The sequence below is a fragment of the Cebus imitator genome, unplaced genomic scaffold (assembly GCF_001604975.1).
Source record: "Cebus imitator isolate Cc_AM_T3 unplaced genomic scaffold, Cebus_imitator-1.0 Scaffold388, whole genome shotgun sequence".
Taxonomy (NCBI): Eukaryota; Metazoa; Chordata; class Mammalia; order Primates; family Cebidae; genus Cebus; species Cebus imitator.
The window spans coordinates 662,935-690,706 of record NW_016107703.1 but is presented as its reverse complement, the minus strand read 5'-3'; the positions used below and the strand labels follow the sequence as shown (position 1 = coordinate 690,706).

Here is a 27,772-nt window from a genome sequence, read left to right as displayed (position 1 = left end):
GCACTCCGGGAGGAAGCAGAGGAGGACTGTGTCCCCCACTGGTGCCCCGCACCCTGGGAGGAAGCAGAGGAGGACTATGTCCCCCACTGGAGCCCTGAACCCTGGGAGGAAGCAGAGGAGGGCTGCTCTCCTTGGCAGGCCTGTGAGCAGCTCTGCATCCATCTGCTGGAGACTCCGTGAATTCCAAATGCTCGGTGTGCTGACTTGTCAAAAGGGGGTTCCCATGAGGCAGGTCAGTGCACATCTGCCTGGGGCTCTGATTCTGTGTGAATGGCTTTCCACCCACCCCAGCTTCCCTGCCATGTGTCTTGGCCAGGATTTTGTGCCTCCTACTTGGAAGACAAGTGGCTCTGGGCTGGAAGGGCAGTTCAGTTCCACTCTCTGCTGCCTGAGTGTCCAAGGTCACCCGGGGTGCTGCGTCACTGGTGACATACCTGTCCCTACAGTGTACACCCGCTTTCATGCCTCTGGGGGCATCCAGCGTCTACTCCCTCACTAGCATAGCTGCTGGGTCTCTTCTTTACCTCTTGCTTTTGAATTAGCTATGTTAAACAATGCTGCTGTTAACGTGATTCTCCTGCCTCAGCCTCCCGAGTAGCTGGGACTGCAGGCATCTGCCAGCATGCTCAGCTAATTTTTGTATTGTTTGTAGAGACAGGATTTCAAAATGTTAGCCAGGCTGTCTTGAATTCCTGATCTCAGGTGATCCGCTCGCCTCAGCCTGCCAAACTGCTGGGATTATAGGTGTGAGCCACTGTGTCTGGCCTTTTCCAGTATTTTTATGTATTTGAAGCAGAAGGGACTATTTCCCATGTTAACCAGTCCACCATACTGATAGAAGTTTTATATATCTGCATTACATAAACTTTTATTATAGGCATGTATTTGTTTTATTTTAAAATACTTTAATCCAGTAAAAGAATTAAGACTCTTCAACAGTCCCAATCCCAACAGGCTGAAGATCAAGTTGGGAATCCAGCCAACATGAGGGGTTCTTAACAGCATATAGAAAACCCTTTCCCTGCTCATTTTTGTGAAGGCTACGGTGTAACGCTCCATTTGACTTCCAGCTCAGCATTTGGTCCCTCCACGCCCTGGGGTACAGTGAGTTTAGCTTGCAGGTGTGGACATGACCTCCCCACTCACACTGCTGTGGGCGGCAGGACCCTTCCCCACCCGCCAGGCCCTTGGGCAGAACAGCTTCCTGATTCCCATGTGCCTCTGCGTCTCAGCGCCACAGCTGACTTCAGTCCAGATGCCAGCAGAGACCTCTCTCTGTCTTCCAGGCAACCACCTCCATCCTCACCTTCTCACAGGCAGACTCTAACTATGTCACTCTCTCCACAAATGCCACTGAGAGTGCTGCGTCGCTGGGCCCTGGGCTGGGTGAGCTGGAGGGCAGTGTGGGGACGGCATCAAGGGCGGCACCTTCTCCCGAGCCGTACACACCCAGACAAGGAGGCTACGCAAATCTGCACCAAGCGCAGAGGCAAGCAGGTGCCACAGGACGTGGGGGAGCTCGCATTGAGTCAGTGCTCCATCTGCGGAAGGGCTCTGGCAGAACAAGAGCATGCGGTAGTGATCTCCACGCAGCAGCAATCTCCACACAGCTGGCTCCTAGCTTCCCGCCAAAATACCTTGAGATGCCAGAAAGACAAGCACACACCACCACGAAAAGCTGAGCTAACAATCTGCTGTCAAATCGGGAGGAGTGGCCTCCAATGACAAGGATGCCGAGCAAGGCTTCCATGTTTGTGAGGCGGCTCTGAGAGGAGCCCTGACTGAATGAAAGACACTTCACCCTGTCCCTGCACCGGCACCTCCCAGGTCAAGGTCTCCAATGGACGCTGGGAAGGGCCCTCAATGGGAAGGCATGGTCGTCTGGGTAGCCAGAGTGCTTTTCCCGCATCCCCCGCCACGTCTTCCCATGGTTCCTGTGGGGCAGCGAGAGCGGGTGTCGGGGGTCGGGGAGATCTGCAGTGGGGCCGCGTCCCTAGGGAGCAGTCTGGGACGCAGGCCTCGGGGGGGGGCCTGTGCAGCCAGAGAGCTGTGGGGCGTGGGAGGCCGCTATCTGTGTAGGGCAAAAGCCATAAACACAAACAACTCAACTGGAAAAATATTTGAAACATGAAGGAAAGATAAGGGCTCTTAGTATAAGAAATGTGTTTACAAATCAATATAGAGATGATAAATTACAATAGAAGTGGTAAAAACACACACACAGGCAATTCACAAAACAAATGAACAATATGTACATGGAAAATGACCATCAACAGTCAGCTAAGAAGGTGAAATTAAAGCTATCATTGTGTCCTGTCATACTGGATCACGGCACCCAGGGTAGACACGGCATAACAGGTGCTCCGCTGCGGCCGCGGCCTTGCATAACTCTCTTGATGGCAAAGGTTCTCTCAAAGTGCGACTGTAAGGGAAAGGCATAAAATAAAACCAACTATTGTTCTCAGCCAAGGTGGAACATGACGACACTGAACAAGGGCCTGCTGTTTGTCATTTTGCTTAAAGTCACAGTTTCTGGCCAGTTGCAGTGGCTCAAGCCTGTAATTCCAGCACTTTGGGAGGGCAAGGCGAGAGGATCGCTTGAGCCCAGGAGTTCAAGACCAGCCTGGGTAACACAGGGAGACTCTGTCCCTACGAAAAATACAAAAATTAGCTGGGCATCGTGGCGCACATACTTGCGGTCCCAGGTATTTGGAAAGCTAAGCAGGGAGGATCACTCGAGCCAGGGAGGTTGAGGCTGCAGTGAGCCACTGCTGATGATGAGTGGCGTGATCCTGGCTGGGTGACAGAGGGAGACCCTCTCAAAAAAAAAAAAAGTACAAAAAGTTGCAGTTTCCAAGGACCTCAGGGTGGGCAACACTGAGAGAGGACTCACTGCCTATGGAAAAGTAAACACGCCCGCTGCAGAAATACTCAGAACACGCAGCTGCTACAGGACATTAACCGCAGCATCAGCTCAGGGCAGCAGAATCAGTCTTTCTGGTTTCTTCTGTAATTTTTCTGTTTTCTAATTTTTTTACATGAATCATGTATAACTCAGGAAAAATAATACATATTACTTTTCAAAATTACATTTTGCTGAGTGATTTTCTGTTGACCACAAAGCAATAGCACTTGCAAACATCTGGGCTGATGACAGGAGCAATTACAACATGAGATACTGATGTGGAAACGGGGCAGCGGGGAGTTTCTGGAATATGGGAAAGTGGATCCTGTTTCCTTTGGCCCAGAGTGAGGATGGTCCGATCTCCCTGGCAGTGAGGAAGGCTGCTGGGCCTCCAGTTTCTCGCGGTTCTTTGGATCTGACCAGCAGGCTAGGAAAGCCCAGCTTAGAGACGAGAGACGCCGGCCAACAGCTCACCTGCCCTGCGGCCCGGCCTCCACCTGCTCACTCTGCATGATGCCTGGCAGGGTGGCTGGGACGGCTACTCCCAAAAAGCTCCTGGAGAAAGAGACCACAGGAGTATCCGTCCCATAAACAGAGCAAACGAGTCACTTCGAACAGGAATGCCAGGAAAGTTCCCAGTACCCGGCACCTGGCAGCTTCCAGCAATGATGAGGCCAACAGCACATACAGCAAGCCTTGGAAAAGCAAAAGAGCTTTAATTCTGCTTCTCCTAATTCCTAGGACATTAATTGGCTGTTCTTTTCGAAAGAGGAGCGCGGTGATCCAAATGGCCAAAACGAAAAAGTACCACCGCCAAGTGCCAACCAGGGTGCAGGGGACCAGCCTCTGCCATGCTCACGGTGGGAATGCAAACCAGCACATCCACTCTGGAGAAGCACAGCGGCTTCAACAACATCTAAACATGCATGCACCATGCAACGCAGCAGCCACGCCCAAGGCATTTATGCCAGAGTGATGGAAACTTATGCTCATGCATATGTACAGAGCTTTATTCACAAACGCCAAAACCTAGAGATCCAAATGTCTTTTGCTCTGTGAATGAATGACAGGCTGTGAAGGAGCAGGACCAGGAGCCTTGCAGTGCAGGATCCTCCTGTATCTTGATACAATGGTGGTTACGGAAAGCCACCCATATGGAAAAACTGCAGGGCACATGCACACACACACACACACACGCGTGCGCGCACAAACATGCATGCTCACACACACACTCACACAGGCGCAAACACTCATGCACACATGCACACTCACGCACACTATCTGTGCACACACACTTGCACATGCGCACACACGTACAACCCGTGGGCTGTGAATGAGCTCTGTGCCATGTATGCAGGTCGATGTCTTGGTTTTGAGACAGCTATATCCAAGTATTACCACTGGGGAAGCTGGGTCACACAGGCCCCTCTTACATTTTTTTTTTTTTTTGAAATTTACTATAAATCTACCATTATTTTAAACATCAACTTGCTTTAAGAGGAAGTCTGAGTGAACGCCCTGATGGCACCATGCTTGCTGAGTCCTCTGTTTTCATGCCCACCCCCCCACACAGCGACCGACGCCCTGAAAGCAGCGAGTGCTTGCTCCTGGAAGGCACCGCCTGGGCAGGAGCAGCCACTCCTGGGCTCTGCAGACCAGTGCTTAGTTAGCCTGTTGGGAGCAGGTGTGCAACCCACATGGCAGGGGCATGAACCCGCTTCAACCACCCGCACTGAGAAGGTTCCGTAAGCATAATGAGGTGTTGATGGGTCACCAGGCCCCACAGGATGCTGAACAGTTGGAATCAGATGGGCAGCGCTGGGCAGGGACTAGGAGGTCACCTACTTCACATCTCACTCCCCACAAGACTCCTTCCTGGGGCAACCCTTACAATACCCACCATGTCTCAGCCCCAGCATTTCCAAGGACAGATAACTCACTACCTCCTCTTATTAGACAGCTCTGATTTTCTGAAAGTGCGCCTCATCCCAAGCCACCATCTCTGCCTGTAATTCTGCAGGTGCCAGCTCTGACTCCCAGGCGAGGAGTGCTACAGAAGCTCTGTGAGCCATGGCAGGCTTTGAGGGGCAAAGGGGCCCCAGGACTCAGCCTGGATGACGGGAGGGCAAATGGGCTCCAGGACTCAATCTGTACGACAGGAGGGCAAAGGGGCTCCAGGACTCAATCTGTACAACAGGAGGGCAAACGGGCTCCAGGACTCAATCTGTACAACAGGAGGGCAAAGGGGCTCCAGGACTTGGCCTGGACGGCGGGAGAGCAAAGGGGCTCCAGGACTCAGCGTGGACAGCAAGGGGTGGGGCAAAGGGGCTCCAGGACTCAGCGTGGACAGCAAGGGGTGGGGCAAAGGGGCTCCAGGACTCAGCCTGAAGGTGGGAGGGGCAAAGGGGCTCCAGGACTCAGCCTGGACAGCGGGAGAGCAAAGGGGCTCCAGGATTCGGCCTGGACAGCAGGAGGGCTGCGCTCCACTCTGGAGCTCTTCTAGAACTTATCTCCTGGGAGCGAACAGAGAGGCCCGAGCTCAGGAAGAAGGGCAACATCAGTGCAAACCTCTTGGTGGCTCAACTTCTCATCATAGATACTAATTTTCTATTTCAAGTTAAATGAACTCTTGTTGCTCACAGATGTCCTATTCTTCTCCTAATTAGCACTCAGTGCAACGGTGCCCATGGGAGCCTTTCCCACTGTAGCAAGGACACAGCACTGATCATTTCCCACAAGAAACCCAGAGTCCTGTCAACCTCCCAAGGGTCGCAGTCAGACCATGCAGCCACTGGTCCAGACACTTACTCAAAGTGCAGCCACTGGGCCTCTTCCACGCAGTAGGAGACCCAGAACTGGAGGCAGAAAGACCTGCTGCCCAAGTGCCACCATCTGTCAGGGTGGGGCTGCCCTGCAGCCGGGAGGGACCTCAGATGCTGCTGGAGCTACATGTTAAAGAGGTAAATCCACCCTCTCACCAGTGTGGATTGTGGCGAGCCTGGGGAAGTGCTATTTCTGCCTTGCAGTCGGCTCAATGTTTAGACTCAGAGAATGTAAACTACAGCCCCCTGGGTCAAGCCCCCGGCAGCCTCTGTGGGTTAATCAGCTTTGTTTGGACGAGGCTACCCCCACTGGGCCGCTCACTGCTTAAAGCTGCTCCTGCTCCATAGACCATGAAGGTGAGGGCTAGCAGCTTCCCCAGGTGGCCTTTACGGAAGGACTGAGGCCAGCTCTCCCATGGGCAGGGCAAAGAGATGGTGATCAGGAATACCAGCAAACCAAAGCTGATAAGAGCAAAGAATTGCCAGGCCCAAACCGTGGGGTGAGCTGGGGCTCAGAAATCAGGGTGGCCGGGAAGCCTTTTAGCCCAGAAGATGGGCAGATGCCCGAGGCCCCACAGGGCAGGCAGGGAGGCGGAGGGACGCATGGGAGGTGGGGAGGCAGAGGGACTCAAGGGAGAGCTGCCCCTACCCGCACGAAGCAGCTGCTCTCACAGGGTCATAAGTGGGCAGGAGCCAAGCTCACTCTGCAGCCTTCCCAGCAAACTTGTAAGCACCAAACTCCCTGTGTTAAACCCCTTTCTGCTTGAGATGCCTGTGGGGGCTTCTACTTCGCCTTTGTATATACTCTAGGCATGTCTTTTACTAGGTTTCAGTCCAAAATAGTGAAAACTCATGCTTTGGTGAAAATAATTTAAAGTCTCTACTTGCTTAAAAAAAATTCTCATCTTTTGAAATAAACAGAATCCAAAAAAGTTATGTTTGATTTTATAATAAACCTTTGCTGTTTTTTAGGAGGAATGTTTCTTGGAGAGAGCAAAAAAAACTGATTCTCTTCATGTCAGGATGTTGAATTTCACGAAATGTTTCTTGGACATTATTGAGAAGCTGCCCACCACTGCCACTGCCCACCCTTCAGGAAATGCTCCCCCACAGACCCATCCTGTGGCCAGGCTTGCCTTTGCCGGATGTCCAAGAGCTGTCTGCTATTTAATGCAGAGGACAGGAAGTCAGTGAGAGCTGCTAATCACTTCCGAGGTCAGACGCCATCCATCCCTCATTGGTTTTCTCAGGTTTTGTGAGATCGTCGCACCCAACAGTGACAGATGCAATCACAAACCCATATATTAAGCAGCGCAGTCATTGGCATAGGTACAGTTCACACACGGCTTTTTTGCAACAGGTGATCTGCTGGAAAGGCCCGCGCAAATTACTGTGAACATGAGGACTCTGAAGCTCCCTAATCCCTGCCCCATCCTACACACACACACACACACACACACACACAGTCTCAGGTTACCACCTTCCTCTACGAAACCACAGAAGAACTCTTTCAGCAGGTTATTAGAATCCAACAAAAAAAGCATTGGAACAACACTCACATAACCTATTACGTATAGAAGCATAGATGTTAGCACAGCATTAAGTATGTGTTTTTAGCAGCACAAAAATACAACTTTTAACATACATTTACTGAACAAGTTAAATGCTCTAACTTGATCTCAGAAAACTGCAGCTAAGTTATTTCTATCCATTACAGAAAAGTGAGGGCGAGGGTCCAATACAGAGAATGTGAGGAAATAGAGACTGGAAGGAAAATTAAAGGGCTGGCCAGGCCATGAAGACAGAAATGAAAGAAATCTGGGCTGAAAGAATCCGCCCCGGACAGCAGGGGCACAGCACATGGTCGAGTCAGGACTGACGGGAAGGCCAGGGCTGGCAAGCAAAGCCCACACAGGATGACATTACTACAGCTCACAGGTCTCACAGGCCTACTAACGTTACTACAGCTCTCACAGATGGACTTTAACACCAACGTGCCTTTTTCATTTTGTTTGGTTTTTTAGAGACCAGATCTTGCTACGTTGCCCAGGCTGGCCTTGAACTCCTGAGCTCAAGGGATCCTCCCACCTTGGCTTCCTGAGAAGCTGGGACTACATGCCTGCACTTATTCAAAAAATAGACAAAAAGGAAGGCCATCCTTGCTGCTATGGGAATGCTGCCGGCGTCACACATGCTGCCCATCTTCTCATCCAGGGCGTGGCACACGATGTTTCTTTTCTAATTCAACTGAGACCAAAACAAGAATACCACAGGACAACAGCTTACCCAGCAATCATTTTAAAACATGAGGTTTCTGGGTTATGCCAGAAACACAAAAGTAGTTCTGCTTTGGAAAATGTGAATAATATGGCCATATTAAGGATGATCACCTCTATCATACAACACTGGCTCAAAAGTCCTAGGTGTTGCTAGAAGAGAAACAAAGAAGGCAAAAACACAAAGCAGAGACACATTTGTCATTCTCTGAAGACATCTTCATTTACTTAAAAAGCCCGATCCAAGAGAATCAACTGACAGTAGAAAGTTTAGCATCGCAGTTAGCTATAAGATCAACATCCAAATTATCTCTAATTTCCCAATACACCAGCAATAACCATTATGAAATACCAAAGGAAGAAACAGACTCAAAAACATCTAAGAATCCTAACAAGAAACAAGCAAGGCTTTTCCAGAGAAAACCAGAAAACTTTCCTGAATAACACAAAGACAACCTCAATAAGTCACAGAAAAATTTTTGTGGAATATAAAAGCTGATTCCAAAATTCATACAAATAAAAGGCCAAAAACACTGTCTAAAAAAACACTGAAGAAGTCCTTATGGCCAGGCGAGGTGGCTCACACCTATAACTTACTCTGTGCTTTGGGAGGCTTGAGGAGGGAGGATTGCTTGAGCCCTGGAGTCTGAGACCAGCCTGGGCAAGATAGTGAGACCCCATCTCTACCCCCCCCCAAAAAAAAAAAAAAAAAAAAAAAACTCTCTACCCCCCCCCAAAAAAAAAAAAAAAAAAAAAAGGTCCTTACTTTACTAGATATTAAAACAACAATAACAACAACAACTAAAGTATTAAACAGTGTGGCAAGGACCTCGCTAAATAAATTACGGTAAAACAAGGTAATGGAATACTGTGCAACTCTTAAAAAAAAAAATAGGCTATTCTAACCAGGACTCTAAGACAATTCAAATAATAAAAGAATTGTCTTTTCAACAAGTGGTGCTGGAGCAAGCAGATATCCATGTGTGGAAGAATGAAACTGGACCTCCACCTCACACCACACTCAAAAATTAACAAAAAGCAAATCAAAAACATGAATGTAATGCCAGACACAGGGGCTCATGCCTGTATTTCCAGCACTCTGAGAGGCCAAGGCAGGAGGATCACTTCTTAGCTGTGACATCAAAAGCACAGACAAAAAAAAAAAAGGATAAACTGGTCTTCATCAAAATTAAAAACCTATGTGCCTCAAAGGACATCATCAAGAAAGTGATAGAGAAGCCACAGAATGGGAGAAAATAGCTGCAAGTCACATATCCAGTAAAGAATTGTACCTAGAATTCACAAAACACTCTCGAAGCTCAATAATAAAGACACAAATAACCACTGTGGTTAAGATAGGGAAAGGGTTTATTTTGTTGGCTTTATCTGCAAGTCATACATCTGACAAAGAATTGTACCTAGAATTCACAAAACACTCTCGAAGCTCAATAACAAAGACACAAATAACCACTGTGGTTAAAATAGCGGAAGGGTTTGTTTTGTTGTCTTTTTGGTTTTTTTTTTTTTTTTTTTTTGGGGTGGGTTTTTTTTTTTTTTCTTTGTCTTTTGTTTTTTGTTGTATTTTTCTTACTCCCGCCCAAAAATCTTGGGCTCAAGCAATCCTCCCACCTCAGCCTCCCGAGCACCTGAGACTACAGGTATGTGTAACCATGCTTACCTAATTTTCTTAATTTTTTGTAGAGACAGGATCTTGCTAAGTTGCCCAGGCTAGTCTCAAACCTCTGGCCTCAAGTGATCCTCCTTCCGCAGTCTCCCAGAGCTGGGATTACAAGAGTGAGCCACTGTGACCAGCAGCAAAGGTTTGAATAAACGTTTTTCCAAGGAAGATATAAAAATGACCAACAAGTACATGAAACATGCTCACCATCATGTGCCTTGGGGAAAATGCCAATCAAAACCACAGTGAGCTATCACTTCCCAGACACACTAGGGTATCTAGAATCAGAAGGTTGCATATCACAGTGCCAGAGAGGACACGGGGAAAGTACGACCCTCGGCCAGACTCAGTGGCTCACGCTTGTGATCCCAGCACTTTGGGAGGCTGAGAAGGGTGGATCACCTGAGGTCGGGAGTTGGAGACCAGCCTGATCAACATGGAGAAGCCCTGTCTCTGCTAAAAATACAAAATTAGCTGGTGTGGCGGTGCATGCCTGTAATCCCAGCTATTCAGGAGGCTGAGGCAGAAGAATCGCTTGAACCTGGGAGGCAGAGGTTGTGGTGAGCTGAGATCACACCATTGCATTCCAGCCTGGGTAACAAGAGCAAAACTCCATCTCAAAAAAAAAAAGGATAGAATACTCAACAAAAGACTCTAAGTCAAGTGTATATTTCTTTCAGAACAAAAGAAGTTATATCCCTATCTCACATAAATATAAACGTAAATACAAATTTTGGTTCTAAAAAATATAAAAATAAAAACTAAAAAACAGAAAAAATACATAAGAAAATATGCGTAGAATTAATTGTGAAAGAGAAAAGCACTTCTTTTGGAAGAAGAAAAAGAAGTAATAGAGAATAAAACCGACATTATGTCACCTATACCTCAATAAAAAGGTGATCTTTAAAATCACATACTCAATATGACAAGACTATACCCAGGAGAATGGCCAAAATTCAGAAGCTAGCAGCACCCCATGCCAACCAGGATGTGGAGACACCAGAACCCTCACGCTTCTTTTGTGTTAAATGTTTTTGGGGTTTGAGACAGGGTCTTGCTCTGTCGTCCAGGCTGGAGTGCAGTGGTGCTCTCTTGGCTCACTGCAGCCTCATGTGATGCTCCCATCTCTGCCTCCCAAGTAGCTGAGACTACAAGTGCGCACCACCATGCCTGCCTAATTTTTGTACAGATGGGGTTTTACCATGTTGCCCCGGCTGGTCTCAAACTCCTGAACTCAAGTGATCCTTCTGCCTCAGCCTCTCAAAAGTGCTGGGATTAAGGCCGGGCATGGTGGCTCATACCTGTAATCCCAGCACTTCTGGGAGGCCGAGGTGGGTGGATCACCTGAGGTCAGGAGTTCAAGACCAGCCTGACCAATATGGTGAAACCTCGTCTCTACTGAAAATACAAAAATTAGTTGGGCCTGGTGTCGGGTATCTGCAATCCCAGCTACTCAGGAGGCTGCAACTGGAACCCGGGAGGCGGAAGTTGCAGTGAGTCGAGATCACGCCCACTGCACTCCAGCATGAGCAACAAGAGTAAAACTCCATCTCAAAAAAAAAAAAAAAAAAGTTCTGGGATTACAGGCATGAACCACCACACCCAGCCGGCAGCTTCTTAAAAAATTAACCACACACTTACTATAGGACCCAGCAATTCTAGCCCTAGGAACTGACTCAACAAACAAAAGCAAAGAAAGACACAGACACAAATGTTCACAGCACATTCCACCCCAAGAGGAAACAACTCAATTTCCAAATGCTGGTAAATGGGTGAGAGACTCTGTGATAATCCCGTGCCATGGAATATTACTCAGCCACAAAAATGGATGGACACAGGGGGCTGCATGGCAGGCAGGGACGGAGGAGGAGGCGGCCTCCCGCCACCTACGTGGGCCTCAGGGAGACCGAGAAAGTTCTCGGGGTCTTAGTTTTCCCACACATAAGACAGTTCCGGCCGGGCGCGGTGGCTCACATCTGTGGTCCCAGTGCTTTGGGGGGCCGAGGCGGGTGGATCGCGAGGTCAAGAGGTCAAGGCCATCCTGGTCAACACGGTGAAACCCCGTCTCTACTAGAAATACAAAAAATCAGCTGGGCATGCTGGCACGTGCCTGTAATCCCAGCTACTCAGGAGGCTGAGGCAGGAGAATTGCCTGAACCCAGGAGGCGTAGGTTGCGGTGAGCCGAGATCGCGCCATTGCACTCCAGCCTGGGTAACAAGAGCGAAACTCCGTCTCAAAAAAAAAAAAAAAAAAAAAAAAAAAAAAAAAAAAAAAAAAAAAAAAAAAAAAAAAAAAAAAAAAAGACAGTTCCTCAGGTCCCACCTGCTTTTCAGCCGCCGTTCATAACTCAGTCACAGACAGCCCGGCACACAGCAGTCAGACCCAAGAAAATAAAAACAATGTGGGTTGGAGTGGTTGGAATTCTACTAAGAAAAACAATTTGGTCTGCCAGGGAGCCTCCACAGACACCAGCAACCACTCGGCCCCAAGAGTTCAATGACAAAAATCCCACTGCCGGAGCAGTAATGCTTGTTGGGGCAAAGTACCATTGGTTTTAAGTATTCTGGCTCTGAGCAAATTCTCAAGGCCATGAAGTCCACAGCCTCACTGGATGGTTTTATAAAGCTGTGGGCTTCAGGCTCAGATGTGTAATTCACATCTGATTTTCAAGATTATAAAAGCAGCAACTCGAGAGCCGCTACATGGACAGTCCACGCTGAGGAGCCCTGCTCCCTTCCACCTGGCCGTGACCTGCAGCCCCACGTGCTGGCCGTGCTCCCTTCCGCCTGGCCACAACCTGCAGCCCCACGTGCTGGTCGTGCTCCCTTCCGCCTGGCCACGACCTGCGGCCCCACGTGCTGGTCGTGCTCCCTTCCGCCTGGCCACGACCTGCGGCCCCACATGCTGGCCGTGCTCCCTTCCGCCTGGCCATGACCTGCGGCCCCATGTGCTGGCCATGCAAGGCGCAGGCCCTGCAGCCAGGCGGTCATTCAGGTGGGTTTCAGCCAAGCCCACAAAACACCCAGGACCAGAAAGGCTGTACCTGGGAACACAGAGCCCTGGATCTACAACTGCGCACACAGCCTTCCACGGGCCACTGCACTCACACAGGGCAGCACTCACACAGGGCAGCACCCACAAAAGGCAGTGTGCTGTACACGCCAAGGCCTTGTTCAAGCCCCGATGGTCCTTACATGGAGCCTCAACATGTGGACCCTGCCCTGGGCTGAGCCTGTGCCGGCTCGCAGCCAGCCACAGGAAGGGATCCTGGTCTCTGCTAGTGTGCTCTATGAGGTAACCAGAGTCAGAAACCAGGGGTAAGTCTCTTCCCCAGGACTAGCTGGCCAGGTGACCATAACCAACAAAGCACCCACACCTCTGCCCCCAGCACCTCCGGGCTGCTAAGAATCTGCTGTCACGAATCCATGTGTGTGGATGGAAAGTGCCTGTACACATAAGGGACTTTTATGAAGCCAGGACAGCTGTCTGACAGCAGCGAACTGGGAGAGCCCACCTTCCCATTTCCAGGCAGCCAAACGGCACTGACAGCAGCAGAGAGGTGGCCGGGCTGTCACAGGGGCCTCCAAACCCACAGCCACTCAGCTGGCTCTGCATGGGGCAGTCACACGTACGCTGCCTTCCCCCACATACAGCTCCGTGCCTCAAACAGAAACAGAGAAGCTAAGGGTCCCTTTTAGTGAGACTGGAGAGGGAGGGAGAGGGCGAAAGAAAGACCTGCCGGGTCACACCATGACCTCCTTCCATGTCCGCCACAGGCCGCCCCAAGGACATATGTTATCTAAAACCTCAACCTCACAACCCGCTGAAGTGGGAAACCAGGCCTGGAAGAGTTAAAGGAATGTGAAGACAGAACTCCTAAACCCCAGCTCCCAGGGGAAGGCTTAGCTAAGAAACAGGAAGCAGACAGGGAGGGCAAACCCTGGGACCCCTCTGCCCCACATGAGGAAAGGCCTGAGACGCCAACCCCCATGGCAGAACCTCCTGCCCAGAGAACTGAGGAGGACAGAAACGGCAGGTGCCAGTCCCTTCTTAGACCAGCAGGCAGTCATGTAGCCCAGTCACCAAGACATAAGACAGGCCCATGGGAGCAACTGTTCCTCCTGCGGGGCCACCACAAGCCCCCCAGCTCCCCAGCACTCCAGGCCAGCAGGGGCCTCCAGGAAAGTGAGCTCAGCATACAATGCCTAGAGCCGAGGCCCTGAGGCCCTGCTGCCCGGAACTGAGGAGCGGCCAAACCTCAGCGGTGCCAGACTGAGGCACCAGGGACAGAACCCTGGGAGAGTGAGTGCACTGGCTCAGGCAGCTTCCTGGGCCAAGCCCATAGGCCTGAGTGGAAACTGGAATGCTGAGAGAACGCTCCCCAAGGGTCGATGACGTTCCCAGCACTTGGGGACATGGCGGCGATCCTGGCACAAGCTCAGCATGCTCGCACTGTGGGAAGAAGCTGCACGGGGCCCCGGGAGCGGCCGCTGACCCGTGGGCTCCCCAGATGGACGTTGCTGGGAGGACAACACGATGGCCCACAGGGGGACACAGTCTTCTCTGTCCTCCATGGCAGATTCCAGAGGTTCATCCAGGATCCACTGGGGGATGGGGAGGGAGCCAGCACAGTACTTTTCCACAAGCTCCTCTGGAGCCCAGGCATGCTGCTCCCCGGGCCTAGCCACCCACCATTCTAAGAACTTAGGTTCCACTTCAAAAAAAAAGGCCTGAAACCTTTTTTTTTAACAATTTCCCATGAGAACCGGGGAGAGTCAGAAAAGAACTATCTGTATTAGCAGAGACACCCCTTTTCATTGGGAGACCATGAGCCCCCCGGGCCCCTGCACTCAGTCACAGAGACCCATCTGAAAATCCTCCCAGCAGCCTGGACACTGGCCACAGGGCATGCACTTTGTAGACAATCCCGCCGAAGGCAACTCCCTCCGCCAGCTCCCTCCGAAGGTGCGTGGCTGCCAAGCCCTGCTGTCGAACCCAGCTCCACTAAGAGTGGAGCCCGCATTCCCAGCTTCCCAGGCCCTCTTCCCGCTGCCAGCTCCTCCAAAGGCTAAGGAACCAGTTCCAGGTCACTCCCCAATGCTCAACTGGGCAGGCCTGAGACCAACTCCTTGCCAGGTGCTGGAGGGCCAAGCAATACTGCGGGTGACTGTGCCGGCAGCCGCGTGTTACGGACTAGCAGAAGCCCGGCCCTCAAAGGAGAGCTGAAGGAAACACACAAAGGCTCTCTTCTCTTCCCTCTTGCTTTCCAGCTTTCTTTTAATCAACTTGTATTTTAATAATGAAAAACACTCACATACTTTAAAAAAATTACTTCAACTTAAACAAAAGGACAGACACCACTCCCTCACTTGGGTGCGAGTTTTAACATCTGCCCAGTCACCATAAGCCAAACCATCTTGCGGGTCCTGCCAGTGACCAGTGGCCTGCGTGGGGATCAGGCAGGAGGAGGGTACACCAAGAAGGGAGGCCCAGAAGTCTCACAACTCAACTCAAAGTCCAGGATGACGCTGTGCCCACCAAAATCACATGTGCCTGAGGCTCTGAGGTGCTGCAGAATCGGAACTGGGTTGAATCACAGAACAAGAGGTCAAAAGCTCTCGGGAAACCAGCATCCATCTGGAACCCAGAAACCAAAAAGAACCTAAAAGCACCCGCATCACTGGGCTTCAAGTTGTGAAGAAGGCATGAGGAAGAGGCAGTCGGACTGGGAGATAGGAATTCAACAGCCTGAGGAGCAGGATCCAAAATTCAGAGCGAGGCTGGGGTGGAACGCTGGGCTACCTCCTCACCGCTGCACAGGAGCCGCGGGATGTCTGTACCTGCCAGGCCTCCGCCTCCGGGTAGCCTTTTGGTATCCCACTAAAGAGAGCCTAGGACAAGCTGTATGGCTGTGCTGGGGGTGCTGTCTGGCTTCCCTCGCCCCTTGGGGGATGGCAGCCAAGAGATGACCCTCCGAGACACGGCCAGGACCTCCTCCAGGCCCACACCCCTGTTTTCTCCCCTCTACCCACGGCTGCTGAGCCGCCTGCAGCCGTAGATGTGGACGTGATTTCACATCAACTTCCAAGAGCTCAGTGCTGCCTCACTGGACAGGATCTCAGAGTGATCTGGGCTACACCCATCAACCAGGCACATCCACTGTCCCACGCATCCGTGGCCAGGTGGCCTTGGGGCCCCTCCAAGCACCAGCTGTGCCTGCCTCCTGCTGGAAGCCACTTTGAAGAAGGGCCAACGTAGACTCACCCTTTCCACCCCGCTCTGCACAGCAGCCCTTTTCTTATTCAATGAAAAACAAGGCCCCTGCCACCCCACATCTCATGATGGCATACTGCTCCAGGCACGAGACCTCTGGCAGGAAACAATGGCAGAGCTTGAACCCTGGCGTCACCCTGGGGAAGTGAACAAATGAAAAACAGGGCCCCTGCCACCCCACATCTCATGATGGCATACTGCCCCGGGCACAGGACCTCCAGCACTAAACAGCAGCAGAGTTTGAACCCCGGCATTACCCTGGGGAAGTGAACAAATGTAGCAAGCCAGCGCCATGCCCTAGCACAAGTCAGGTGGCTTCCAACTCTTCCAGAAACTCAGGGACCCAGTCCAGCTGTCACTTACTGATAGATCTTTAAAAATAAATTTTGAAAATAAGTGCCCCAAATCACAGAATGGTCTTAGTTTACTGCAACAAAACTCTCACTCCCGTTTACATATCTGTGTTAACAAAGGCACTCAGCACCTAAATCTGACCTGAGAACAGGAACAATGGCCACGGAAACCAGGTCGCTCTTGGGCAATGACAGCCCGATCCACAGGTGCATGGGCCAACTGCAGCGACAAGGAAGGCCCTGCCCTCCTGTGGGGTGATGACACAGTGTCACAATGCCCTGACCATCGACACGCCTCGTCGATTTCACTTTATGTAGAATAACCTGTGAAAATTCCTAATCTATGATGTTGTTTTGATCAAGTGTATACTACTAACGGTAAACACAGCTCAATGCAGAAGAAAAATTTAACACTCAGAACTTGGTGGGTAACAAAAATTTTTTATATTTTCTAATTTAATCATATAAATCTTTTTGTGGAGGACAAACATGATGCAGTAAGTAATGAAATACTTTCGAACATAAAAATGCAGCCCAGGTGCGGTGGCTGACCCCGGTAATTCCAGTGTGTTGGGAGGCCAAGGAGGGAGGATCACTTGAGGTCAGGAATTCAAGACCAGCCTGGCCAACATGGTGAAACCTCAACTCTATCAAAAATACAAAAAATTCGGCCAAGCGCAGTGGCTCACGCCTGTAATCCCAGCACTTTGGGTGGCCAAGGCAGATGGATCACAAGGTCAGGAGTTTAAGACCAGCTTGGTCAAGATGGTGAAACCCAGTCTCTATTTTGTAAAATACAAAATGTATCTATTTTGTAAAAATATTAAAAAAATAATCTGGGTGCAGTGGCAGGCACCTGTAATCCCAGCTACTTGGGAGGCTGAGGCAGGAGAATCGCTTGAACCCGGGCAGTAGAGGTTGCAGTGAGCCAAGGTCCCACCACTTCACTCCAGCCTGGGCAACAGAGTGAAACTCTGTCTTAAAAAAAAAAAAAAAAATACAAAAAATTAGTTAGGTGTGGTGGCATGCGCCTGTAATACCAGCTACTTGGGGGACTGAGGCAAGAGAATCGCTTGAACCTGGGTGGCACAGGTGGCAGTGAGCTGAGATAGCACCACTGCACTCCAGCCTGGGCGACAGAGTGAGACTCCACCTCAGAAAATAAATAAATAAATGCAGGCCAGTTGCAGTGGCTCACACCTGTAATTCCAGCTTGTTGGGAGGCTGAGGTGGGAGGATCACTTGAGGCTGGGGGTTCAAGACCATCGTGGCCAACATGGTGAAACCCCGTCTCTATCAAAAATACAAAATATTAGTCAGGTTTGGTGGCGTGCACCTGTAATCCTGGCTACTTTGGGGGCTGAGACAGGAGAATCACTTGAACCCAGGAGATGGAGGCTGCACTGAGCCAAGATCGAGCCACTGCACTCCAGCCTGGCCAACAGAGACTGTGTTTCAAAAAAACAAGGAATAAAAATGCATAACTTTAGGAAAAGATTGTTCCTGTATTTTTTTCAAGTGAATGGTGGTGGATACTCAAATCTCAATGTTAGAATCCACTGCACGCAGTTTAAAAAGTGATGCTAACAGGTGATTTTCAAACTCACAATTATTGTGTTATTAGATATGAATGTTTCTAGATGTGCGTTTTTCAACACAGGCTTCCAGGCCACACCCCTGCACCCATACCGGTAAGGAGCTGCCACCTGCCCCTTCCCAGGGCACAAACAAACGCCTGCTGCAGGCTCTTCCCCATCCTGCACACCGCCACCAAGTCCGCTATACAACATGGCACCCAAAACAGCAGTTTCCTGGCAGCTAAGAAAGGCAGTCATGGGGTTCCAACCCAAAATTCGCTAAAATTCTTCTTTGTCCTACAATTGCTTCTGGAAGGCACCAAGTCCATCCATGGCTCCACACCTGTTCCAGCCTCCGCTCCACAGAAAGACCAGAAGGCAGAGTCGCCCCCTCTCCCTCCCGATCAAGTAACAGCTGGATCCCAGAGGGCAGGGCCAGCGAGGCACTGGTGGCCTTACCTGGGGGCCAGCTCCATCACCATCTGGCATGGCCTCAGGGACCAGCAGTGGCCCCTCTGCTGACGCCTTCTTCAGCTTTTTGTTCTTTTTCTCCGTCACTTCGGGAACTTTTCTCTTCTGTTTTGCCATCCTGCAACAGAGAAAGTAAACTGCTAAAGACAAGGAAATAAAAGGCTTAGCTCATATCAGATTTTTTTTTTTTTTGAGACGGAGTTTCGCTCTTGTTACCCAGGCTGGAGTGCAATGGCGCGATCTCGGCTCACGGCAACCTCCGCCTCCTGGGTTCAGGCAATTCTCCTGCCTCAGCCTCCTGAGTAGCTGGGATTACAGGCACGCGCCACCATGCCCAGCTAATTTTTTGTAGTTTTAGTAGAGACGGGGTTTCACCATGTTGACCAGGATGGTCTCGATCTCTTGACCTTGTGATCCACCCGCCTCAGCCTCCCAAAGTGCTGGGATTACAGGCGTGAGCCACCGCGCCTGGCTCGTATCAGATTTTTAAATAAAAAGTAGGACACTCTCCATTAAAAAATAATATTTCAGAAAATAAAGAAAACATATACAAGTTAAAGCAAACTCAAACCCCCAAGTTTCATCACCTACGGATAACCAATTTGACATTTTGGTGTATTTCCTGTCCGTCTTTTTGGTTTTTTTGAGTCAGAGTCTCACTCTGTCACCCCAGCTGGATTGTGGTAGTGAGATCTTGGCTCACTGTCACCTACAGATAATCAATTTGACATTTTGGTGTATTTCCTTTCCGTCTTTTTGGGATTTTTTGAGTCAGGGTCTCACTCTGTCACTCAGGTTGGAGTGTGGTAGCACGATCTTGGCTCACTGCATCCTTGAAATCCCAGGCTCAAGCCATCCTCCTGCCTCAGCCTCCTGAGTAGCTATGACCACAGGCATGTGCCACCATGCCTGGCTAACTTAATTTTTTTGTAGAGACAGGGTCTTGCTATGTTGTCCAGGCTGGTCTCAAACCCTGAGGCTCAAGCGATCCTCTGCTTCAGCCTCCCCAAGTGCTGAGACCACTGCTGTGAGCCACCATGTCTGGCCCCATTAGGTCTTTTTTCTGAGTGTTTTTATTTAACATAGCTGCAATCATACACGGATTATAATTCTGTATTTCTAACTGAACATGAACACAAAGTTTTATTTTATTTTTTTTAATTTTGAAAACATGAACATTTTCTAATAATTGCACGTCTATTTTTCCGAACTATGAAAAGACCAGGGGAAAGCGCGAACCATTTTTGGTGACAGTATCATAATATCCCAAAGGCGAAAATCTGTCTTCTCCCTAATGACTGAATATTTTGAATTGTTTTCACTTTCTCCTATCATGGGCTCACTCATGCTTCCCATCAACTAGAGAAGCCGTGGCGCCACACAGGTGGAGGATGCTGGCCCTGCGCATCACAGGACACCTGGCCACCATAGGTAGAGGGGCTCAAGGACCACCGTGAGTCCAGGATCTCCTCTGAGAGTAAAAGGAGCATGAAGCAGGCCACATATGAGGGTGGATGCGGCATTTGAGGGCATCTGATTAGGCCTCCTTTCCACAGAACAGCAGTATCTAGAACACCACGCACAGCAACAGAGAAGTCCAGGCACGGCGGAACCAGGGTCCTTTGTGGGACTGTGTGATGAGGGAACCAAGAGAGGCAGCTGAGGTCACCAGCCCTGGGAGCCTGTTGGAGGGGCTGGCCCCTGATGGAGGGATGCTAAGGAAGAACCTGGGGTGTGGTGCGGGCAGAGACTGACCAGGCTGCTTCTGGGAGGGAGAAGCAGAAACCCGGCCCACACCTGCTGCTGCGGCAAAGCCTCCTGCAGGCAATGGTGGCAGGACAACAGGAGAGGGAAGAAGCCCCCCGCCCGACCCCAGGCCCCTGTCCCCACCCCCTCACCCACACTCTCCCTACACTTCTCCCCACACAGCTCCCAGTCTCCCCTGCCACCCCTACTGGGTGGAGCCTTAAAAGGATTTGAGAACAGAAAAGTGTCCTGCAGAGCCTGAGACTGTGTGGGCCTCAGAGCTGAGCACAGAGGCGCTATGAAGCCGGGAGACAGGAGCTCAACAGCCAGTGCACCCAGCACACACGCTGTTTCCCCACATAGCCTCCAGCCCAGACATACACCCACAAAGAACCACCAAGAAAGCCAAATCCCACCCCAAAATTAAAATAGTCCAGGCACAGTGGCTCACGCCTGTCATCCCAGCATTCTGGAAGGCTGAGGTGGGCAGATCGCTTGAGCACAGGAGTTTGAGACTAGCCTGGCAACATAGCGAGACTCCATGTCTACAAAATATTTTTTAAAAATTGGCCATGCATGGCGATGCACACCTGTAGTCCCAGCTACTCAGGAGGTGGAGGTGGGAGGATTGCTTGAGCCCAGGAGTTGAGGCTGCAGTGAGCCATGACTGCACCACTGCACTCCAGCCTGGGCAAAAGAGTGAGACTTTGTGTTTAAAAAAAGAAGAATAAGAGTAAAGCAAGAAAGGTTATGACAGAGCAGCAGTTTTAAAAGGATGATCATTATGGAAAGAGCTTGGCAGCACTAAGCCCACCTAGAGCCCAGATGCGGGTCTAAACACCACTCACTGTGAGAAAGAGTCAGGGGAGGGCAAGGAGGGCCTGGAATGCCAGGTGAGGCCAGAAACCAAGGAGAAAGTCGAAAAGCAAAGGGCACAGCCTGCACAAGGGCTCCCTCCATCCTACCCAGGGCTGCCACTGGTAACAACACACTGAAAGAATATTACTATTGTGGAATCAGAAAACTCCAAGCCTCTTATTCTTTAATTGAGCCTTATCTTTAAAAAGCATCAGAAGCCAGAGGCCGCAGATTTCAATTAGCTATATAATAAGAAATCTTGGAAGAATGAGAGACTGTTGACACAGGGGCTCTGAAAAGACAAAAGACCATGCCAGCCAATTACTTTGTGAGAGAAAGAAGAAAAGTTCAGCAAATATTTACATACCCATTACTATAAAAGTTAAGTCAAATCTATTTTCATTCTGTAAGTTATCACTTAAAAACTTAATCACTATGTCTATTTGCTAAAAAGGGATAAAAGACTTTTCTATATTATGGAAAGGTTTCTTTTAAGACTTCCAAGGGAAAGTGACTCATATCTTTGAGATAATGAATGTTTGTCGTGGAAAATGACATTTACTTTCATTTACTGTCAACTGATTTTCAACAAGGCTATCATGACAATTCAGTGGGAAAGACAAATGGTGCTAGGACAACTGGCTACCAACATACAAAAGAATGGATTCAAAGCCCTACCTCACACTATAGACAAAATTAACTCAAAATAAATCAGAGTTCTAAATGGAAGAGCTAAAACTATAAAATTACTAGAAGAAAAAATAGGAGTAAATCTTCATGACCTTGGATTAGGCAATGGCCTCGTATATGGCACTAAAAATAAGCAGCAAAAGACAGAGGAAAAATGAGATAATAAATTGGACTACAACAAAATAAAAAATTTTTGTGCTGCAGGCTGGGTGTGGAGGCTCACACCCTCCTTTGGGAGGCTGAGGTGGGAGGATCATGAGGTCAGGAGATTGAGACCATCCTGGCTAACACAGTGAAACCGTCTCCAATAAAAACACAAAAAATTAGCTGGGTGTGGTGGCACGTACTTGTAATCCCAACTACTTGGGAGGCTGAGGCAGGAGAACTGCTTGAACCTGGGAGGCAGAAGTTGCATTAAGCTGAGATCATGCCACTGCACTCCAGCCTGGGTGACAGAGCAAGACTCCGTCTCAAAAAAAACCAAAACAACTTTTGTGCTGCAAAGGATGCCAGCAAGAACGTAAACAGGCCAGGTGCAGTGGCTCATGCCTGTAATCCCAGCACTTTGGAAGGCCAAAGCAGGAGGAGCGTTTGAGGCCAGGAGTTCCACACCAGTCCTGGCCACATAGCGAGACCACATCTCTACAAAAAATGAAGCAGAAAGAAAACCCACGCCGTGCGTGGTGGCTCATGCCTGTAATCCCAACAGTTTGGGAGTATGAGGTATGAGGACTGCTTGAACCCAGGAGTTCAAGATCAGCCTGGGCAACATAGCGAGACTTCGTCTCTACAAAAAAATACAAAAAATAGCCAGGCATGGTGATACACATGTAGTGCCAGCTACCTGGGAGGCTGAAGTGGGAGGATGACCTGAGCTCAGTAAGTCCAGGTTATAATAAGCCATGATCATGCCACTGCATCCCAGCCTGGGCAACAGAGTGGGATCCTGTCTAAATAAAAAGAAATAAAGTTCCTCTCCACACAGTTGAGAAGACCAGTCGGCCTGGGTAGCCTGCACTGAAGATGTCAGGAAAACTCCGTACTGACACTGGTTTGGAACCAGACACCGCAATGAAAAAAGTAGAGACGCTGTGAAAGCAAGCCGAGAAGAAAGAGAAAAAAGAGGAGCCAAAATCTAGTAGGACTGAAGAGACAGCAGAAGAGGAAGAAACTGTCTCCCCCAAAGCTAAACAAGTTAAAAAGAGAGCAGAGCCTTCTGAAGTTGACATGAATTCTCCTAAATCCAAAAAGGCAAAAAAGAAAGGAGCCATCTGAAGATGACATTTCTCCTAAAACCAAGAGTTTGAGAGAAATAAAAAGGAGCCCATTGAAAAGAAAGTGGTTTCTTCTAAAACCAAACAAGTGATTAAAAAATGAGGAGCCTTCTGAGGAATAAATTGATGCTCCTAAGCCCAAGAAGATAAAGAAATAAAAGGAACTGAATGGAAAAACTAGAGAGAAATCCAAACTGGAGAATGGATTTCCTCATTCTGAACCTCACTGTAACCCCAGTGAAGCTGCCAGTGAAGAAAGTAACAGTGAAATAGGGCAGGAAATACCCGTGGTATTTCCGAAGGCGACTTCTCCAATTTTCCCATATCTGAAGAAACTAGTAAGCTTCTCAAAGGCCCAGGAGTGACCTTCCTACTTCCTGTACAAGCAAAGCCTTCTGTTATGTTTACAGCGGGAAGGACTTAATTGCACGGGTGCAGACAGGAACTGGGGAGACATTTTCCTTCACCATCCCTTTGACTGAGAAACTTCATGGGGAACTGCAGGGCAAGAAGAGAGGCGTCTCCCTCAGGGGCTGGTTCTTGCACCTACAAGAGAGCTGACAAATCAAGCAAGCAAAGACTTCAGTGACATCACAAAAAAGTGTCAGTGTCTTGTTTTTATAGTGAAACTCCCTACGGAGGTCAATTTGAAGGCATGAGGAATGGGATTGATATCCTGGTTGGCACGCCAGGTCATATCAAAGACCAAATACAGAACGGAAACTAGATCTCATCAAACTGAAGGATGTTGTCCTGGATGAGGTTGACTAGACGCTGGATATGGGATTTGCTGCTCAAGTGGAAGAGGTTTTTTTTTTTTTTTTGAGACGGAGTTTCACTCATGTTACCCAGGCTGGAGTGCAATGGCACGATCTCGGCTCACCACAACCTCCGCCTCCTGGGTTCAGGCAATTCTCCTGCCTCAGCCTCCTGAGTAGCTGGGATTACAGGCACACACCACCATGCCTAGCTAATTTTTTGTATTTTTAGTAGAGACGGGGTTTCACCATGTTGACCAGGATGGTCTTGATCTTTTGACCTCGTGATCCACCCACCTCGGCCTCCCAAAGTGCTGGGATTACAGCTTGAGCCACCGCACCCGACCAGTGGAAGAGATTTTAAGTGTGGCCTACGAGAAAGATTCTGAAGACAATCCCCAAACATTGCTTTTTTCTGCAACTTGCCCTCATTGGTTATTTAATGTTGCCAAGAAATACCTGAAATCTACATATGAACGGGAGACCTGATTGGTAAAAAGACTCAGAAGACGGCAATAACTGTGGACCCTCTGGCTATGAAGTGCCACTGGACTCAGAGGGCAGCAATCATTGGGGATGTCATCTGAATATACAGTGGTCATCAAAGGCACACTATCATCTTTTGTAAGATCAAGAAAGAAGCCCAGGAGCTGTCCCAGAATTCGTCTATAAAGCAGGATGCCAAGTCATTGCATGGAGACATTGCACAGGAGCAAAGGGAAATCACCCTGAAAAGTCTTAGAAATGGCAGTTTTGGTGGCATCCAATGCTGCTGCATGTGGGTTAGACATCCCTGAGGTTGATTTGGTTACACAAAGCTCCCTACCACAGGATGTGGAGTCCTACATTCATCCATCCAGGAGGGCAGGCAGAGCTGGAAGGATGGGGGTGCACCTGCTTTTATGAGCATAAGAAGAATATCAATCAGTACAAGTGGAACAAAAATCGGGAATTAAGTTCAAACAAATAGGTGTTCCTTCTGCAACAGAAGTAACAAAAGCCTCCAGCATAGATGCCATCAGGCTTTTGGATGCCATGCCTCCTACTGCCATCAATTACTTCAAGCAACCAGCTGAGAAGCTGATAGAAGAGAAGGGAGCTGTGGAAGTTCTGGCAGCAGCACTTTCCCAGTAATTCAGGTGCCATGTCCACAGACCAGCGCTCCTTGATCAACTCAAATGTGGGTTTTGTGACCATGATCTTGCAGTGGTCAGCTGAAATGCCAAATATTAGTTAGGCTTAAAAAGAACGTAAAGAGCAGCTAGGTGAGGAGACTGGTTTCAAAGTGAAGGGAATGGTCTTTCTCAAAGGAAAGCTGAGTGTGTGCTCTGATATACCCACCGCATCAGTAACAGAAATACAGAAGAAATGGCATGATTCATGACACTGGCAGCTCTCCGTGGCCACAGAGCAGCCAGAGCTAGAAGGACCATGGGAAGGATAGGGAGGCTTCAGGGGTCAGCAGGAAGGCAGTCATGGCTTCATGGGACAGCGGGATGGAAACAGAAGATTCAGAGGACGGCGGGAAGGCGACAGAGGCCTGAGAGGACAGCGATCAGGAGGCAGATCCCAAAACAAAGGCCAGAAGCAGAGTTTCAGTAAAGCAATCAGTCAATAACTAGAAATCGAAGATGTACACAAAAAAGGAGAATTATATTTGGCAATATAGAACTGAACATGATTTTTCATGCAAAGGTAAAAGCACATTGTGCTTCCTTCTGACCACTTGCTGAGTCTCTATCTCCTTCAGACATAGGCAAGCTTCATCTAAATTATTTCATCTGGTCATTATCATTTGTAACTGTATTGTGACTTCTTCATCAGTCTTTCCTTTTGAAAGGTGTATGAATTCATTACATTTTTATTCAAAGACATTATCTACAGATTAGGGAGATACAATCAAGCATGTATCTGCCTATACTTTGTGAGTTCACCAGTCTTTATACTAAAAAGTGTCCTTCCCTAAAGTAAATACTTAAGGGAATGTACCTGCCGAACAGTTTCTCAGTTTCCTGTGTGGTCCTATTATTTGCCTACTGAGACTTAATACCAAGCAACATTTTGAAACAAGATTTTGAACTCAGCTGGGCTGCAATACAGTTTAAGACGGTGTATGCTCTAGAATTGGAAGATGTAGTATGTTTGATATAGATTACCTATACTTCTGTGCATTTTGATATGTTTTTAGCTTCTCATAATAAGGTGATTCATGCCTCAGTGAATTCTTCACAGATAGTAGATATAAAAGTACATTTTAATAGAAAGACACAGTCTTTAAGGAATTTCAAATGTATAAGGTGTCTCATAGCTTTCTTTGTAAGAAGGCTGGATAAATGGTGCTTACATGATAATGTACTCCACCTCTTCCTATTGGAAGATTAACACTGTTTACCAACATTATTTAGGGAGGAGGAGACAGATTTGCACTGCTGAAGAGTATGTAAAAAAAAAATACACTGAAAAAATCAAATGCAAAAAGGTAACAAATTCATAAATGGAGAGCAAAGAGAAGAATTTGCCTGCTAAAGCGTTGTTTTAATGGTGAAAACTCACAGATCACTAATGTTTCTAGAGGTTAACTTCGAGCCCGCAAGCTGGGAGTTTTAAATAGTCAGTGCTCCAGTTCCTAAAGCCACACAGCACAGGATCTGTTTGTTAAACTCAATCTCTGATGCAAGTTTGTTTTAGCTGCCTGGAGGCTTCCTTTGAAGACAAATTGTACTTGGTGAAGTTGTTTTGAGGGAACTGAAGAACTCATGTAGCCCTGGCCGCATAACTCTGCCTGATACCTCAGATACTCTTCCTCTGGGAAACATTCCACACAGCACAGGAACTTAGAGTGGCGTTCTCTTCCTGCCTTCACTTCCAGAGATTCTGCACTGGGAATCCTGGAACATACTATATGCTAGGAAATTTAAAGTCACATGGTCTGTCTTGTTTTCACATAATTACCATGAACACCTAGAATCTTTCTAGGTCCTGGTTTCTCCTGCTGAATCCAGTCTTTCTCTTTAACCGCCCCTCATTTGCTCACTGTGTACTAGGGGCTCTGACAGCCAGCTCAGCTCCTGATCCTTAAGGCAACATTCTTTTTCTGTTTGAACTTCAGCTCAGTCCTTAAATCCTGACTACATCTGTCTTGCCCTCTGGTCTCAGAATTCTCGTGGCTTTTATTCCTTGACCCACTTGCCAGTTTTATCACTTCACCCTTGTTCCTCATGGCTTCCCATCAAGCCATGGATATGAGGTGACAGCGTAATTTATTAGATTCTGGTTTTGCCCAAATTCTGGGCATGCTGTAATAACAGCCGAACCATTTATTTGGATAGACATGGGTACCTTATCAAGCAGATAAAAAGGATACGGTACCCATCCTTTAGAAAAGAACAGTTGTGGATTATGGATTTAGCATAAAGAAAAATAATCAGGCATAAATTAAGAGGGAATATTAATAGAAATATCACTTCACAGCCAGGTGTGGTGGCTCATGCCTGTAATCCTAGCACTTTGGGAGGCTGAGGCGAGCAGATCACCTGAGGTCAGGAGTTTGAGACCAGCCTGACTAACATGGAGAAACCCTGTCTCTACTAAAAATACAAAATTAGCTGGGTGTGGTGGCGCAAGCCTCTAATCCCAGCTACTTGGGAGGCTTGAGACAGGAGAATCACTTGAACCGGGAGGCGGAGGTTGCAGTGAGCCAAGATTGCATCATTGCACTCCAGCCTGGGCAACAAGAGTGAAACTTGGTCTCAAAAAAAAAAAAAAAAGAAAGAAATTTCACTTCACATAACTTAAAATAATGGCCATTTCAATAAATGAAACTAAAGATTTCCTGGATCCCAGAATTCAACCTGTATTTATAAATGTATAATGTATTTAGCTACTTATTTGGTTTAAATGAACTTACTAGGTAAATGTTATAATTTTTACTATTTTCTACAGAGAAAATATTTTCTAATTTAAGTTGGAGCTATCTGTGCAGCGGTTTCTCTACATAAATGTTTTTACTCTAAAATTAGCTAATGTATAAAATACTACCCTATACCATAATAAAGACAGTAATACTTTGAAAAAAAAAAAAAAAAAAAAA

General features: G+C 48.4%; 1 protein-coding gene and 1 pseudogene across 3 annotated transcripts in view; one reads left to right on the top strand and one right to left on the bottom strand.

The window, feature by feature from the left end:
- The window catches only part of CUNH7orf50 (chromosome unknown C7orf50 homolog), a 129,427-nt gene that overhangs the window by 94,779 nt on the left and 6,876 nt on the right, over positions 1-27,772 (bottom strand). For all 3 annotated transcript variants that reach the window (XM_017508243.2, XM_017508241.2, XM_017508244.2), the window contains exon 2: positions 18,345-18,474. In XM_017508243.2, the coding sequence (XP_017363732.1) occupies positions 18,345-18,473 (129 nt within the window). In that variant the 5' untranslated portion in view covers position 18,474. The remainder of the gene's footprint in view (positions 1-18,344; positions 18,475-27,772) is intronic.
- On the top strand, positions 22,674-25,300 carry LOC108288991 (annotated as a pseudogene).